General features: G+C 23.7%; 1 protein-coding gene across 1 annotated transcript; it reads right to left on the bottom strand.

Moving 5' to 3' along the window:
- Positions 1 to 1,761: 1,761 nt before the first annotated feature.
- Positions 1,762 to 15,793, bottom strand: LOC148233192 (protein takeout-like). Its single transcript, XM_088189641.1, has 5 exons — positions 15,575 to 15,793; positions 10,651 to 10,742; positions 8,716 to 8,864; positions 8,393 to 8,526; positions 1,762 to 2,291 (listed from the first exon to the last, which is right to left on the bottom strand). The coding sequence occupies exons 1-5, from the start codon at positions 15,639 to 15,641 to the stop codon at positions 1,993 to 1,995; spliced, it is 741 nt and encodes a 246-aa protein (XP_088045767.1). The 5' UTR covers positions 15,642 to 15,793; the 3' UTR covers positions 1,762 to 1,992.
- Between the last annotated feature and the right edge of the window lie 3,970 nt (positions 15,794 to 19,763).

Raw genomic sequence — 19,763 nt, 5'->3', positions numbered from 1 at the left:
AGTTTTAAACTTAATTTAACTTTTTATAATTTAATGAATTTTAATTAAAATAATAAAAAGGGATTATAAGATTACAATAACTAATGTTTTTAACAAACACAAATTAAACATGAGGATAAATGTATTTTAATAAAAATATATTAAAATGCTTTTATAGAAAACATAAAGACGTATTTGGCCTCGTAGCTCAATATTTTATTTTTATATTTTTAAGAAAGAACTTCATTTTAAAAATCTTTTTTTTAAAAGTTTCAATTGGTTACGTATTATATTATATTTTTTTCGTATATTTTACTTCTAAGTAAAAATCACATATGATTGCCTAATTAATTATTTTTCTAATTGGATAATTTAGCTGGTTAGGTTTTCAAAATATGTCTGCATAATACGTAAGCTTTAAATATAAATTCCTCGTTCCTGAAAATGACATATATTTCCACAGAATATAGTATTATTTTAATAAGCATTAAAACAATAAAAAAACTGCACTGTAAAAAACTAAAAACACGGTTCGCGACCCAAAACTTAAAATGCAATGATTTAGTCATTATGATATTTTATAATAACGTTAACTATTAAATCTTTTTAAACTGAAGCTGTAATAAAATATGGCTTATAAGTAAAAAATAATTACGTAATAAAATTTGTGTTTACTGCACTTTTGTTAATACCATTCTATAGATTTTTAAATGTTGTGGTTCTTGTGAATATTGCTTTAAATTTATTTATATTATAAAATTAAAATACTGTCAAATATTTTATTACAATTTACTGCATATAGAAAACACTGCTGTTTTAAAAAACATTCATATATATTATTTAATAATTGCTGCTTAGCATATCCCTAAAAACATTCTGTCAAAATTATACTTTTTATAACTCACTAGTAAATATGTCTAGCTCACGATGAAAATATAATAATATATATTTATTTTACGCCATCTTTTGAAAAACTCGTTTTTTATTCAATAAAAAATAAAAATGGTTCGAGACTCGGATGAAAATATAATTTAAGACTTTAATAAAAAAATTTAAATAAAAGTTCTGATTTTTAATTATTAGTATTTACTATAAGTTATCTAAATATTAAACATGTTTAAAAAATAAATATCAAACTTTAAAATAAATATAAATTTGTATGACTTTAATCTAAATATAAAAATAAACATTTTATTCTGTGGAGCCAAGAAAGCATTACTAACAATTCTACCACTTTTATAGTTTTAGGGAGAGATCTTAAAATATCTTTAAATAAACCAAATTTATAAAGTAAAATTCACATTTGTTTTTAAGGGAACAGAAGTTAAGGTATTATAGCTTAGGTTATATAAAATAATACAGTATCCAGTAAAAAAAATACTGCATTGATAAAAACATTCAGTGGATTTAGTATTAAACTTAACTTTTTTAATTTAATGAATATTAATTAAAATAATAAAAAAGGATTATTATATTACAATTACAAGCATAAATTAAACTTATGAGGATAAATGTATGATAAAATTTATTAAGATGATTAAATAGCATCTATTGAGGACTGCTGTCTTACTTTGTATTTGATTGACTTATTTAATATCATATAATTAACCTTTGCCACTTCCTCTTCTGGTTTTTGCCACTAGAAGGCTTATTTTCCTCACTCTTGTAAAGCAATTCTTATTCGTCTTTCGTCATTGGATTAAAATTATAAACCAGTTTGATATACATTTTCAAGCATGCTACCATTTAATGATTAGTAAATAAAATAAAAAAACAGTGTTAATTTAAATTATTTATTAATACCAATCCAGTAAAAATCTTCTTAGACAACAGCAGTGATCGAAGACATAATATAAAGTTTGTGATCGATTATCCTAAATATAAAAATTAAATTAAAAAAAAATAATAACAACATTGAACTAAACCTTCATATCACAATTACACAATAATGTAATTACACGTTTAAAAAATAATACTATAATAGAGCTTCGTCGCAGTCATATTTTATTACTATCAAGGGAACAGTTCTTTATAAGTAAACTTGAGTGTTATTCTATTAGAAACGTCCGTGAACAGATCGGCCAGTGACTTTTCAAGAACTGGAGATATTTCGTTCAAGAAAACTTTCGAGTTGTCGTTCAGGATCCTGTTTGTAGCTTCTCCTAGGACCGGATCCCCATTGAATAAGTTTGTGAGGCGAATATCTCCGCCTCCAACGTTCAACTTGATCTTCATTTTGTCGAACTCTAAATACTCATCGCCGTCCCTTTGTATCTTGTGACCTTTCATGGTCACGTTGCAGATGTAGTTTGCTATAACAGAGAAAATTATATATTGAAACGCGTTAATCCATTCTAGTTTTACGACGATCGACTCAAACCATATACAATCAATTAATAATTGATAGTGTTTTACAACTCTTTCAATACAAACAATGACGTCAACTTACGCACGTGCTTATATAATAAAATAGTTATTAAAGCTTAGATTACTATTGTTATAGTCGATGCATATTCATTAAGTTAAATGATATGATTGAAGTTTAGGAGCAACTGTTGACATTCGCGTGATTTTGATAATTTGTATTGTTATATTCCATAGAAACAATTTATTATTAAAATATAGTTATGTTTATATGTAGCGTTTTTAACGTGTAAAAGTACGCCTAATTGGTTTTCTATGCAAGCAAGGTGAGCTGGACCAGTTTAGTTGCAAAATAATTACTAGTTCTTAACGCCCTTTATAAAATAATTAAATATAAATTGAGTACAAAGTATATCAAAAAAATATTCTTATATTAATAGACCATAATTTTAAATTGCTTAAGACTTATTAAAATTCTAAACAATATTTTATTATAATGTAAAAAAAATCTTATACTATTAAAATTTAAAAAAATTTTATGTATAAAATATATGTACTTTGAAGAGATTTTTTATTTTACTAAAATTCCAGCAAAATATTATACATTTAGACCTACTTTTTGAGTAATTTATTAAAGCAAAATTGTTTAAAAACTATGAATTTTGTCAAAGACGATACAAACGCACGTTCTTTTAACCCTTTGAGTATTTAATTTAAACACATTTATTAATTTATTAGTATACACCTGGGAGTGAGTTAATTTTACGTATTTTTCCATAATTATTTTTGTTGTTATTTATTTATTATTATTTATATTGCATTTAGAGTAAATTATAAAAAAAGTGCTTCTCAACATGTAATTGCTTTTATTTATTTTACTACTTTTTTGTAGTAGTGTGTTTTAATAATTTATTTTACATATTTTTTATATATTTTTTGATCTTTGTGGTTTCGAGGCTCTCAATATTTTTTTATATTATTTTTTATATATTTGTTGTTATGTTATATTAATTTATTAGTATTATTTTCTATAAAAATCATTTACATTGAATCAAATAAAATTTAACATTATTTTAACATTATAATAATGATTTTTTTAATATTTCTTTAGTTATATATGTAAATATGTAACTATCTAGGGAAGTTTAAAACAGTGAAAGATCGACCGCCGTACATGTACGGCCATACCGCTCAAATGGTTAATGCTTGGTTTTTTTATTTTATTGTAAATGGTATGTTTTTAAATTTATTTATAGCAAATGTTGGTATTTTAAAAGATAATATGAGTTGCTAGAATGAAATAGTTTTAAAATAATTTTATATTAATTATTTTTGTACCAGAAACACATACATATCTAAATATTGTTTTTTTTATATATTATAATAAACCAGAAAAAAATAATATGAAAAAATAAACCATTTTATATTTGATCACATAATTTTACACTCAATACAAAAAAGTATTTATTGTAAGTAATATTAAATTAAAAATGCTTTGGTAAAAATAACTACAATACTTCTTTATTGCCTGTTTTTTAAATAGTTATTAAGCATTTTTTTTTTATTAAGAAACTAACTAAAAACTTTAATTTAATTTATAAATTTGATGATCAAGCTTATATATTTTTTCAGTAATTTAATTAAATAAAACTTAAATAATTGGTCAGGTATTAAATTCTGATTTATATTTAAAAGTAATGTTTTACATTTAAATGATAATTATATTTATACAGATTGTTGCTATTTTATCAAGGAACGATAAAATGCACTGCCATATAAAATATTTTTATAAATAAAAAAATTAGTATTATTTATAATACTAGTAGTATAATAATATACATAGTTTTATTATTAATAGTCGCAATCGAAACTTCAGTGACCGTTTATCAAATAAGTACTGACTTTTTTTGTAAAGTCACTTATAAATAAATAAACTCATTTATTTATAGTTGCTATTTGATTACCTTAATTTCCACAATAACGATTTCCTTAATATAAAAAACTATACATAAACTCCAACAATTTTGTGCTATTTAGTACATATAATCGTGTATGCAATTTAACAAAATATGAAACGGAAATAACCTTCGTAAAATAAAATTTTGGTTGAATGTTGTATACAGAAAAAATAGTTGATTGAAAACATTCCAAGTTCTATTCAATTTATAGAGGTAGATCCATTCGCGATGGATAATTGGTGCAATACACCTGAGCAAGTATGGACACAGCATTGGACGTAAGATTTTGCAAACACCAGCACCGACAAGTACCAGCTTCCACTTTTGTGCAATTGCAAGTTGCTGTAAACTATAGTTTTCGTATTATTCATATACGTATACGTATTGTGTATTAAAATACACCACGTACAAGTTAAATATTGACGTACCAAGAAACTCACTTTCATGACTATTAAAAGCAAATATTCACCACAATGGTGTCGAGCTCGGTAAAAAATGTGTTTTTAACAAATTAAGACAGCTACCATTATTTATGCTTAGTGTTTCAATGCCGGAAATATATTTGAATGTCTCTTTGAAAAAACGGTTTCTTTACATGTAAAATTGAATGTGAGGCTTTTTCCGTAACATCTCGTGCACAAAAGCGAACCTTGAAATTGAACTTCGACTGTATCAGGTAACATTGTCGTATGAAACGTTCTTGGCTCGGTCTGATCTAACTTCCAGGGGTAGTCAACCGCAATTTCATAACGCCTGCATTTGAGTCAAGGGTAATTAGCTAACCATTGTGCCGTTTACGTGATGTCCATACTATGCCTATTACGTATATGTAGATTAGACGACATTGCGGTGATGGAGATGGTTGTATTATACCATTTCAAATAATCTAGGGTTGTCTAGTAATTTTATATATATATATATATATATATATATATATATATATATATATATATATTTAATAGTAAAAAGATTTGAAAATACAACTTTTCTATTTGTATTTGTAATATTATATTATTAAATTAAATATAGTATGTATATGTTGTATACATAAAGAGAAATAGATTTATTTAGAGAAGTAACCTTGGTGACTTTTTTTTCCGCAGTGAGGAAATTACACTGTCCAACCAGATGTTTGCTACAATGTTGAGATAACTACATTTATATGTAACAATTATATTTTTTTCCATAAAAAGTTCTTCACTTTTTAACGTAGTATGACAATATTAATAATTATATAAAATATTTCTACTTTAAAAATATTTCTTTAGGCATTGTTAATTTTACAGTTCTATGGGTAATATTTAAATCAAGGACATATAACGAGAATATGTAAAAAAAAATGCTACAAAAAAATATTGAGTTGTTTTTTATACAAAATTATCATTAATGTAATTTTTAAAAGCTTTATCGTTATTTTGCTTTTTTATTAATTTATAATCTAACAACTAATAACTAAAAATCATTAAAATAGAAAGTCAGTACAGGTATATTATTATTACTTGTTCAATTTTTCAGTGAATTAAAATCTTAACTGAATATTATGTAATATTATGTAACCTTATGCTTATTAAAAATGATAACAGCGTTTAAATTTTTACATCACTATTACAAAAGTAATATTATTGATCTATTTTATATTAAGTTTTTACTTAAAAAAATGTATTATCTAAAGAAAAATTATCAGCTTTCAATTAATTTAATATGTAATGAATATAAAATAATTTAGTATAATAAAAATATAATTATAAATTATTTTTTGTTAAAGTTATAATTGTGGAAAGCGATAGATTTTAGGCAACGAATTAATTTTACGAATAAATGGTTAGTTTCTTCCAAATAAATAGTTAAGTAGTCAGTAAAGCCAATTTAATTGTCATATTTAAAGATTAAACTTATAAGTTTAATATAAGGTAATAAAATATGACTAAAATTAACTGTTTAAGATCTGGACTGGAAGCCCAGAGGTCGCGGGTTCGAGCCACAACAGCTGACTCAATATTTTATTTATAAAAATTCGCAATTATTAAAAACCGGTCCTAGACGCAAAGTAATATTCATTGAAAATAAATATAAATTATTTATATAGATTTCGCCAATTCACAGACTAAAATGTCTGGTAGTTAATATTTATTTGTAGTTGGTACAGATTGACTGTTATAATGCATTGGGCTTACGCTTGTTAGTTAGTAGCGAAAGAATAAAAATATGTTCAATAAATCAGTTACCATTACTAAATAAATATAGCAATAAAATAAAAATCACAATAATACAAAAAATAATATTTACTTATATTATATTAAAAATACTATATATACGGTTTTTATGGAAATATTTCATTCCATATTAGCAAAGCATATAAAATACTAAAATTCGGTTTAAGTATAACCAAAAATTTGGTCTTAAAACATTTACTATTTAATATCAATTAACATTTGGCGAAATATTTTTTTTCGGACTATTTAATTCTATTTCTGACCAAAATATATTGAATTAAAAACAATTTTTTAAAAAACGATAAATTAAATAGTCAGTATTTTAAGAATGAATGGTTAGTAATTATTATATGTGATCAGTAAGTTTTAATAAGGGGGCATTATTTTGTGACAAACGCTCCATATTTTTTGCATTGCATACACTATTAATGCTACAGAAGATTATGTGTGATTTTTGTATACAAATATAATTAATTAATTTTTTATTAAGCTATTAATTTTTATGTCATTTTACTTTAATTTATAAACATAAAATTTTATATAATATAATCTATATATAATAATTATAATCATGATATATTAGGGAAACCTGTAAAAAATACTAACCAGATGATTACTGCTTATTTATTTAGGTTATTGACTTTTAATTAAATTACAGATCAATAAATAGAGTAATTAAATAGTCAGTTATAAAAAAAATATTACACATAAAAAAAATATATGAAAATTATAAATGTGAATTTTATTATGTAAATAATAAAAAAATGGGTTAATAAGTTTACTAATTAATAAAAAAAGTGTTATTAATTAATAGACAATACAAAAAAATACTGGCGGTTTTTTAAAAGTTACTGACCATTTATTCTTAAAGCTACACATTATGTTGTCATTAATAACTAACTACTGATCATTTAATAAACTACCGATCAATTTTCTATAAAATTTATTGTACTGGCGAAAATTTCTATAAAAGAGACATGAAACGGAAAAAAACATATAATCAAAATATCCCTTACCGATAAAAATCTGTGAATTGAACCTCTTAAAGTATTATAAAACCTCTTAAAATCGCTTTTATTATACTTTAAATAAATGCAAATAAAATTGTATAATCGTTTTCATACTGTAAGATTATTAAAAAAAATATTATAGTAAATAATTCGTATGATTTTTTAAGAATGATCTCATCTGTAATAAGACACATTTAAAAAAATATATTACAAATCTTTCAGTATCTTCAACAATTTGCCAATAAAAATTACACAACTGATTAAAATAGAAGCATTGATTTATATTCCAACCATAACTCAGATTTTCGGAACGTTTCATAATATGAAGTCGTTACATAAATTATTCAAATACTTTTATAGTTACAAGCGTTGTATTTATTGTTTTGACGTTTCTCATTACTTCTAGTCACGGTCATATATAATTACAAAAGTAAAAACTGTCCTACATTGTAAATATTAAATTATTCAATTTCTCAAAAAAAAATAAAAATAAAAAAGGATACGGATATTTCTAATTTCTGAAAGTGTACTACCATTATTTATTTACACGCCTATTTAACATTCAATTATCACGCGATTTTATTTCATTAACATGTCACGCTATAATATTAACTATTAATAAGTAACTAAATAACAGACACGATGTCATGTTTACGCGTACAATTAAAAATATTATAAAAATGTATTACACAATGCATTTGCACATTGAACGATTATCCCATAAATATTATTCTAAGATTGTATTTAATATATTATTATTTTACTAAAAACAACGCAAAACCCTGACGATTTGCATTAAAAAGTTACTATACAATGAAAAACACTAAATTTATATTGTAAAATAAACACCCGTATAAAATAAACTTACTAAAATTGCCTATGATGTCTCCCTTCCCTCTGATATTAAGCAGCAAAATCTGCATCTCCATTTTATAGTTACCCTCAAAATGCAGATGAGGCAATAGAACTCGAAAGTCGAAGCGATTTCGGTTAAGATCAGACCTATGTATAAAATGCAAAACATATTACATTCACAATATATTATATACGTAAACAACATTTCAAAAGCGTACAATAAGCTTTACAACACATAAACACGATCATAAAAACGTATTTGTTTTGACCCCAGACTTTGTTTGTTTCTCACTCCATAATAATACGTGTTTGCAAAAATCTTTTATGGATATTCACCTGAGTTCTTGAATGACGAAGTTACTGGGGCCCCAGACCTTGACGTTGGACATTGTCGCTTCCAAGAGGGCACCTTTCGGACCTCTGGACAAAACGATCTCCTTCATGTGCAGGGGCTCTATCCCAGGAACGTTTAGTTCTGGTATGCCCTAACAAATATAATATAAAATAAATTAAATGTGTAAAACTTTTTAAAAAGTCTAACAAAAAAATGTATTTATTAAAACTTTACTTTGCCACGAAGATAATATTTATATCAAATAATATGCTGTTTTATTTACGCATATACAATTTTATTTTTGATATTTTTTTGTTAAGAGCTCAGAGATTATTTTGTACATTTGCAACATACTGCAAAATCATTTTAATAATAAAATATAATATATATGTAAGTATATTTTAAGTTATTTAAATCTGATATTCAGCAAATATGTTCTTTAATATAAAAAAGTAATATTTTTGCTTATTTTTAATGAAATGATTAGTGAAATGGAGTTATAAATTCATAAGCATATTATATTTTTCAAGAGAAAACATTAATTACGAAGAAAAATAAAGGTAATAAATTATTAAATATCATATGGAAAAATAAAAAAATCTTTAACAATAGTATCTATAATTATTATTTTGTAATGACTATAATGCTATAGTTTTTTTTCTTGCATGTATAAATAATGTGATTATGAATTTCATGTGTAGTTTTTTTTGTTTAAGTAAATTAAAAGGGTTCTGTATTTATATTGTTGTTATTTACTAAAATCTACGTCAGAAAAGAGGTCAATATTATTTTTATTTTTATCATAATTTTTTTCATTTAATTAAAATATCACAATTTTTATTAAATAGTCAGTGTGTATATAAAATGTTTAGTATTTATTGAAGGGCTTAATTTTAAATTAAATTAAAAATGTTGCATATGATACTTAGATAAATATTATGCATTTCTGTATGAATGTTTTAAAAAAATGTTTGTTAATGTCACTTTGACCGGTTAATAGCAGCAATTAAAGCTTAACTAACATTTTATCAGAAAGTTATAAACGAAGTTATTGAAAATTTATAATATCAATCTAATCATATAATATTTATATTATATACCATTTAATTTATAAGTTACCGAATTCATTCTTAAAATTTATTTTACTGTGAAGCACTACAATAGCAAAAATTATAAGCACTTTTTCTTTAAAATTCCATTTAAAATTAGCTTCAAATAAACTAAACTTACATGAAAATGAAATTAAAAATATTTTATTTTTAGCTTGTTAAAGATATAATATTGTTTTACTTAAATAATAATATCACCAGATGATGCTGAATAATTTTTAGCACGACTTGAACATTTAAAAAAAATTACGCCGAAAATCTTTTATACAATAAAAAAACGTATTTTTTCTAAAATTAAATTTGCCAATGTATAAAAAACAATACCATTTAAAACGTAGTACATTGTATTTTAAAGATTGAACTGAAAAATATTTTAATTTTTTTTATATGGTCCCAAATGTATTTTAAGAAATTACAGTAAAAATAATATGTAACTATAATTACATGATCAAATATTTTTTTTAACCGTGAAACATATTTGGGTTTGCCTCAATTTATTATATTGTATTACATTTGCATTATTTAATTTATTGACATTATTTCTGATTTTAATTTGCTTTGCTCCTTACAAGTGTTTAAGGCTATTTTATTATTAAAAAATAATATAATAATTATACTATAAATGGGACAAGCTGCAAACTATTTTTTTTAATTGGACAAGCTTAAGAAATATTTGTTATATTTATTTATTATATAATTTTAAATATAGCTTTGTAAATGAAATCGATAAAAAAAATATTTTGGTGTTTAATTAGAAATAATTTTAGTGACAGTAATTTTCTTTTTAAGGGAAAATTTCACAAAAGTTTTGTTACAGTTTTTGCTTACCTTAGCGAGTTTCGTTCTCAATTCATCTATCGAGTTTATAATACACTTGTCGACATCTGGATTTGTACGAGGGCATATTTTTATGTAGTCGGCTGAAATTATAAACAGTAATTAAAAATATAATTTATATATTGCATTTTTATATTTATTTATAAATAAATTTAACTTAAGATAAATAATGATTAACTGATTGATGTCATAAAATTAAATTAATGTGCAATATAGTGTTCCAATTAATTAAAATCACGATCTTGTTACTCTTGATCCAAATCATTATTATAAATATATGATATAAATACTGCAGATATATTTCTTACGGTTTTGTAATATATTATAGTATATATAATAATAAAATTTATTTCAGTTTCAGAAGCGAATCATTTTTTATATATTTAATGTATTTCTTGTTATTATTTATGTTAAAAGTTAAAATATTTTAATTAAAAAGATCGTTTAACTTTAATCCAAGTTTTTGCGCTTGTTAGTGCGAATTATTACAGAGCTTGCCCTTGAATTTCAAAGTCAGAAAAACCTGTTTGAAAAATGGTTGGAATTTTATGAAAAATATATATTATAATATAAAATTAATTATATGCTGTTTTTTACTTAGTTTTAAATAAAACTGCAATGATTAAATGTTTGTTGATTACTAAATTAACTATTAGAATATATTGATATTATGTAATAAAAATATTATTTAATAAATAAATAAAATAATACTCTATGATCTACTTATTTTTATGTTATAGAAAAAATCAGTAAAAATATGCAAGATCATTGTATACATAACAATTTTAAGAATGTAATCTAATTATATATTATTGTTTTGTAAAATGATGTTTTAGAAAAAAAATATCTATATAAATTTTTATTTTTATTTTTATCGTGTATTTATCTATACATACATGATAAAAATATCCTTGTTAGTGATAATTGTGGGACATAAAAGTCTGCATATAAATAAGCTTTAATTACATTTTATTGTCCAATATGATTTACTAGTTAGGAAAAAAATATTTACTATGCTATTAATTACCATATTAATTTGTTATTAGATTGGTCATACTGAAAAATATATTTTCCTCTTACATAAGCAATAATAATAATTTTTTGTTTGAAATAAGTAGTTTTTTCATTGATTGTAAATACCAGTTATACTGATACTTAATTAAAATATTTATGCATTAAGCCATGGCAAAGCTTACACTAACAATATTAAAAAAAAACATAGCACAAAAGTATGCCTCTTAAAATAAATCCTCAATGTATTAAAAATAAATAAAAAATATAAAGTAAAAAATAGGCTAAAATGAATTTTATTTTTGTGTCATTACGAAGTTTTAACAAAAATATTTTACTTAATGTATAGTGCAAAAAAATGAAATTGTTCTATTGCGTATTTTAATACATCTCAAGTTTTCAATAATATCTGTACTATTTTATTATTTATAGGAGCCGCATATGTACATATGTATTATTAATGTATCCCTATTGTTTCTACAGTTAATTAATATAAATGCTTCAAACCGAAATCGAGTATTGATCAGATCAATCAAAATTACACACTCTCAATTTTTTATACCTAATTCTCATATCTTTAATGGAAAGACTACATTCGAATTTGTCATATCTGGTCCTATACTAAAGTAAAATGTCTATACATACATGACTGCCATATGCAATTGACCCGAGTGCATCAGTCAACGCGCGCTGAATTAATTCATGGAATGCACCGGCAAATCCATGTCTGCCTTGAAACAGATTCTGGTCACAGTAAGTAATTTAAAGTTATAAAAAGTGACTATAATCTGCTTTTAAAAATCTCACAAAGCGACGTTTTGTGAGGTTTTCCTCTCTCGGAGTTTCCTTCCCCACCTTCCGTTCTCAAGCAATAATTAGTGGAAGCATTAACAATCATCGGAAGAATTGCGCAATCGGTAATAAATAGCTATATGCAATTATCACTATACAATTATGGCTAGGTCAGTGAAATTTAAGCGGAGGTATGCGTACTATTCTAAGCCTGTATTTTTAATAAATAAATAATAAATAATGTATTGAATCGATTTTTTTGTATTATGATGTATAATATATTTAAGTACCATAGATTCTTTATTTGAACTATTTTAATGTATAATATGTTTAAGTAATATATATCCTTCATTTGAACTTGAACATAGAACTGAGAAATCAAGCTTGGGGCAATGGATAAAGGACAATTTGCAATGAATTTATGTAAATGTGTTATATTTACATAAAAAAATCTAAAAAATATTTAACGATGCTTGTGACATTTAATTAGGGATAAGTATTAAATATAAAATATTTTTTTAAATAAATTTTATATTTTTTTTGACATGTCTTTGATTAATGTTTCTACAATATATATACTAAAACTTACTTTTCCGGACTAGCAATTTAGCAAAACCAAAATTGATTATAATCAAGATAACAACCAACGGCGTTATGGAAACTACTAAATGTAAGTAATTACCTTTCACATGACAAATACTGGCATTTTATTGCTTGAATTTATTTACCAATACATCTAATTTATTGATGTTTGTATGATGATAATTAGGAAAAAAATAATATTTGTAAGTTTATAAATGACAGACGTTTTTTAGATGCAAAATGTTTCTAGCCTGTAAATATTATTAAAATGTGATTTATTTTAAGGAAAACCGTATTTGTGATTATCTATCTAGCTTAAAATTATATATTCATCACTAATAAATCTCGCAAACGCTATAAAAATTGAAAAAAACTGAGGTTTTTAAAGGATTTGCACCAAGGTCATTCAGTCTCCGACTAATGTCACTGGTCTTTCGTTCTGGTATTTTAATATATTGATTTTTAGACCTTGAATATTTTTAAAAGATGTGACAAGAAAACTTTAAATAAGTTTGTTGATATATTTTAAGTTGTGTATATATATACATTTTCACTAAAACACGTTCAGTCATTAAATTTAAACCCATATACGTGTATTAATATATTGTAAATCTACCTTTACCTAAGGATTTATATTCTCTATTTTATTTATAACAATAAAAATAAATGTACTTTTGATTCAAGTTCATATATTTTTTTATAACTTAAATTTATTAAAATTAATTAATAAGCAAAGGTAAAAATTTATAGATCACCGAAAAAATACTGAAGAAACGTACTTGAAAACACAAAAATCTGTGGTATAATTCAGTATTTGCAATCAAATATGTTATTAAGTAGTGGAAAAGATGTTCGTATCAATTGTGACGTACATAAAAACAAGTATGTAGTAACTAACATAAATAACTTTTCCTGAGCTGAATATGAATTAGGTGCTAAAATACAATGAAGTTCACTACTTACCAATAAAATGTTTATTAGAACATGGTTATTTGACTAACAATAAATTTTATAATCCTATTATTTTGGTATTAATCAGATAAAACAGTTTTGAAGCAGATAGATAGTTATGTATTATTAAGTATTTATAAAAATATATGGTTCATGTTTTTCAACACTTTTATTTATAGGGAAAGAATTATAAAAAAACTTCTTCAAACATTAAATTTAAGATATATATATATTTATATTGCTTAATCGTTAATGTACCATTTGCTTGTATAAGTTTCTAATAAAATAAAAAAGCAAAAAATAATTAATATTAATAAAATATAATGGAACAACTTACACTTGGTTAAAAAAATAAAAAAAGTTAAAAAAATTTATCACATATTTTATATATTTAATAAGTTAAATATATAAAATATGTGATACAATTTTTTCACTTTTTTTATTTTTTAACTAAGTGTAAGTTGTTCTATTATATTTTATTAATACTAATTATTTTTTACTTTTTTATTTTTAATGGCATATTTATTATATGTATTTCATATATTAAAACAGCTCAATTTAATTTATTTAAGATTTCAAATTGCTATATTTATAAAACAATATATAAATAGATTAATGCTAAATAGTATGTAGATTGATACATTGATGATACTGATCTTGCTTTTAATTGTTATTTTATTAGTATTGCAATTTTGATTGATCTTGATAAAGAAGACAATTTGCTTTATAGCGTAGAAAGTATAAAATCAAGGTCATATGTAATACAATTCATTTGTGGTTGATATAATGTTTTAATAAATAATAAAACTATAATTTTACAAATTACACACAATATTGTAATATAAATCAATACTTCTTAAATGGTTTTTATTTGAACAATCGCTTAATGCATTTTCCTTTTATAAATAAATTTTCGAAATCGAAAAATTTCCATATTGATTTTTCATATTGTACAAGTCAATACAAAATTTAAAATATTGTTGTAGCAATTCAATAGTGTGTTATAAATATATAAAAAAAGTTTTAATTTAATTGTATTTTATTTATTATATTGCACGAAAAATTTACTGTATTATATATTTAGCGTCAGATTTATATCTGAATAAATGCACTCGTACTATCAATAGCTAATGATCTTAAAAATATTTAATAGTATTATTTCCTGTTTCATATATATTCAAGATAAAATAACACTACACTTAATATCTTAAAATAATTATATATTTTTAGAATCATTACCATTGATGCATAAAGAATGCAATATATTCTAAACATTTTTTGTAATACTCAGTAATTTTTTATTGTAATGCCGATTACAATTAACCACTATCCGGTCGAATAATATCTCGGTCAGTCATCGATATCATAATCCGAATGCAACATTTCACGCTCTGACATTGCAACATTGCGAATAATGCAACACACGATGCAATTGAGCTGTGAAAAATACGCATTTTACAAAAGGGGGGCGAGAAAGAGACGAGAGAGTGTTGCGTAATTTTTTCGAAATGTCAACAAATGGCAACACTAAACGGTGAAAAATAATTTAGTAATTATTAACAACAAAGAAATTACTTACGTATTTCTGCATTAATTTGCACGGCTATTATTATAGTTATGATCGTAAACTTTATCCCGAGAGACATTTTTAAAATATTTATTTATTTATTCAGTCAGTATTTATTATTGATAATAATTTATTTTGACGATTTTTATCGAAGACTGTATCTGTCTTCGATGTTGTCTGTGAACTGAACCAACTTGAAATGATGCTAGAGTTACTCGTCTCGTCCAAGTTAACTTTTAAAGGCTCAATCCACTATATAAGACAAATCGAACGCGCATTGGTAATGGACGAGGGTTATATGCAAAGTTCCTATTTTTAATTAAAAATAGATTAAACAAATATTTTAAGAAACATCTTAAGAAACAGTAGTATATTCCTAATTAAAAATTAATATAGTTTTAGAAGAATAATATATACGTACAATATGTATACAATATACTCATTTGTATTAGTATGATAATTAAAACTTTAACATCCTTGAAAAATATAATAAGGAAAATAGACACAATAAACATAAACATAGATAAATAAAACTATAGATATATGACCATGAAGAGTCTCAAAATATTTTTAATTAATAATAATATATATAGCTTATTGTTTCTAAAAAAAATATCATAAGCAAGAAAAAAATCATGCAATGTCCTATTTTAATATTAATTAACGAACAAGTCGAAGGTTGAACATTTTCTCACCCTGCGGCTTGGAAAGTATGTATACGAATTTTCATGATTTACAAATAAAATAAAATAATTTCCTGGTACTGACCGCAATAATCAATTAGATTTATCTGTGTGAAAGAATATCCTAAGTTTTTCCAACAAATATATTATAGAAGAAATAATCAACTTTTTTTATTTGAGCTACGATTTTTTGTTAATAGATGACAGATTAGATGGATCATATTTTCAAGGTAAATTTGCAGAAACATTCAATGAAACTACAGTAGTCATTATGTCTTCAGACCACTAGTCAAAAACACTTACATTTGGCCAGACTCTTTGTATACAATATTCATCTAAATATATGAGTCATGTTTCGTCTTTTATTATTTCATCCAGATAAAAATTTCAAGCTTTAAAATGAACGTAATTATCGGTAAAAATATGGTCATAACATATTTGAGAATACTTTTTTAACCTTGCAAATCCAAAAGAAATATCTACGTGTGATGCAAGCTATACTAATACAAATTACATTATCTCATACAAGAGTCACGTGTGTGTACATATTTGAAATATAATTTCCATTAACCCCAATGTAAAAAAATATATAATTTTTCATTGATTTTTATCCCGAATCGGAAACTTTAAATACTGTAAAGAAAGTATGTTTACTTTTTATTCTGTTCTGAAACAGTATATGTACTTATATAAACAAATATCTAGAACTTGACCAAATTAAATTAAAACATCATTATAAATTTAACACTTATATTTTTTGTCTGCACATAAACACAAGAAGTCTTTTTTTCAGATGAGCACAATAGACTTACTATTACCACAATGAAAAAATATTAACCTTGTAATATACATATTACTATAATAATGTGAGTGGAAAAAATGTAACAATTTTATAAAAGAAAATTTAAAAAAAGTTAAACCTAAAATTTTCTAGTATATTTTAAGTTATGGAAATACATTTTCACTAATAAATGTTTAGTAATCGCATTTTAAACAATATACTTCCTTTGCAACTTGGTATTTGTTAGCCCAGTGTGTTACAATGGAGTAAACACAATCAACAACTACTAAGTAATGAAACACCAGACTGAAATCAAATCCTGTTAATCAACGACATATGATTAATTAATTAAAAACTATTACAGCTTACAATCAACAAATGTTACTATGCGAAATTACTTGCTTATCACGATATTCATCCGTGAGATTATGAAAATGTAGGAAAACCTAATCTGTGATGATCGATATATTAATCATTAATTATAATTTTCTAGACACAATAAATTAAGAAACACTAGAGTTAATGTAGGATTCGTACCCAGGTATAGTCCATTGGTATTATATTAAATTGGGTTTTAGGTATTAAAGATATTATTATTATTTGTAGTTATTTCTTTGAAATCTACCTAAAAATATAAAAATAAATTTTACTGCAATTTTTTCCCGCTGCTTATTCTGAATAATATGGTTAGTTAATGATTAGATACTATAATATTCGTTAAAAGAGTCATAAAAACTAATATATTCTTAACCCAGGCACTTCCAAAGAAGCTGTGTTTTAGCGACAAGTTTAAAGGAACAAAGGACAATAGAAAAACGGCGAAGTCGATAGCAACTAACGCTCGCTAATAACAGAATCCTGTGTAACCCCGAATGAAAATGTTTTATGATATTTATAAGATAAAAACATTTCCACCCCAAATCATTCAAATCGCTAAGTTTTGAATATGAGTTAAGATTTGAATAATAATTTAAAAAGCAATTTGATTAATGATACATGAAACGTCACATCTATTAATTATAATAGCACAATTTATACAATTAGTATAGTATATTTTTGGATCAGAATTTCGTGAAATGAACGACTTAAGAGATTTGCTTTAACGAAATTCGATGTAATTATTGGAATAAATTATGTATTAGCTCAAATATATTAAAAGAACACTTACCAAAACGACGCGACGTTTAGAATAAAATAATAATAAATGGTTCAAAATGCTTCATTTGTTTATATAATAATGAAAAACCAATTTTTCTTTGAATATTTACATATGTTATTATTATTAGATAAACATGTACATATTTCAAATGTATAGGCTCACGTTGGAGTTTTAATTTAAAAAAAATTAAAACAATTTTTTTTTAATAGAAATGTTTTGATTCTGTGAGATTTCAGTAAAATTATGCTATGCCCTAGATGCTTGCACTAACCAAAGTGCAAGTTTCCAGCTCGGTTTTATACCCTTGGCGTCCGTGACACACGGACGCACTGTAAACATATTTGTTAATATACGTTTAAAAACACGAAATAAAATATTGAAATTAACATCAAAGTTTTTAAAATACTAGCACTAACCCTATAATGTCGCTTCCAATTAAAATACAAAAAACCCCACTTCTTCTCGAGAGGAAAAGTTAAACAAATTAAATGTTAAGATGAATTGTAGTAATCAAGAACTAACGACGATTTAAAAAATATTTAAGAACGAAACATAATATAATATTTCATTATGAAATATTATATAATAAAATAAAATCTAGAAACATTATTGCTAATTTTAGTTTTAAAATTTGACTGTTTCTTTTCAATTTTTCAGAAAAAAATATAAATATAATTTTAGTAAAATAACTTTAATTTGTTTGTATAGAATGTGTATGTGTACGTATATTTGTTTGTACGTATATGTATATGTGTCCTTGTATTTATGAGACATTTTAACAAACATCTAAACCTTTTTTATTGTTTTTAAGTCTTTCATTGTATTATATTTTAGCAAATGTTATAATATCTTTGGTTTTCTTTATGTTTATTGCTATCTGATATATATTTTTTAATTCTCAAAACGCCTAAAGTTTTACATTGAATAAAAACAGTACGATATTACGAGCGCAAAGCGAGATATTTTGAGCGCATAGTTTTCAACTCTCGCCAGCGGATATCTATTATTTTTTTAATTGAAATATTTAAAATATTAAAATTAGCTAAAAACTGATTAAAACCTGATAGAAAAAATCAATGAATGGATCGTTTTATTTTTTGTAACTATAAATATAAATAAATTAAGATGTTGATTTTTAATTTTATTTATTTTTACTAAAAATTTTCACTAGCCGCGACTGATCTTAATGTAAATTAGTTAAAATTGATCACAGAAATCTTACAGATAATATAGCCAAACAAATAATATAAAAATGCTAATATTTAATAGCTAGCATTTTGTTCTCTTGATTTTTCTTATATATATGTTAATATATTTGGTTATTTATTTTTGAAAAAAATATATAAAACATAATTATTATAGGAAAAATTGATGTTAATGAACTCGTAAACCAAATCTATCAAAGTTTCACCTTGCATATTTTGTTAATGAATGGTAATATAAATATCAACAAGGTCCCCTAAATAGCAGCACATTGCACGGTGTAAAAGACTTCCTCTATGCAAATCTTATACAAATGAATATTATATCTTACGCTATATTTTTTCAAAGTGTTCCTCCAACACAAATTATGTTATT

The sequence above is a fragment of the Plectrocnemia conspersa genome, unplaced genomic scaffold, assembly GCF_051122295.1.
Source record: "Plectrocnemia conspersa isolate PC_06_02 unplaced genomic scaffold, ASM5112229v1 ptg000008l, whole genome shotgun sequence".
In the NCBI taxonomy this organism is placed as follows: domain Eukaryota; kingdom Metazoa; phylum Arthropoda; class Insecta; order Trichoptera; family Polycentropodidae; genus Plectrocnemia; species Plectrocnemia conspersa.
Note: the sequence above shows the minus strand (reverse complement) of the source record. Positions and strands in the feature narration are given on the sequence as shown.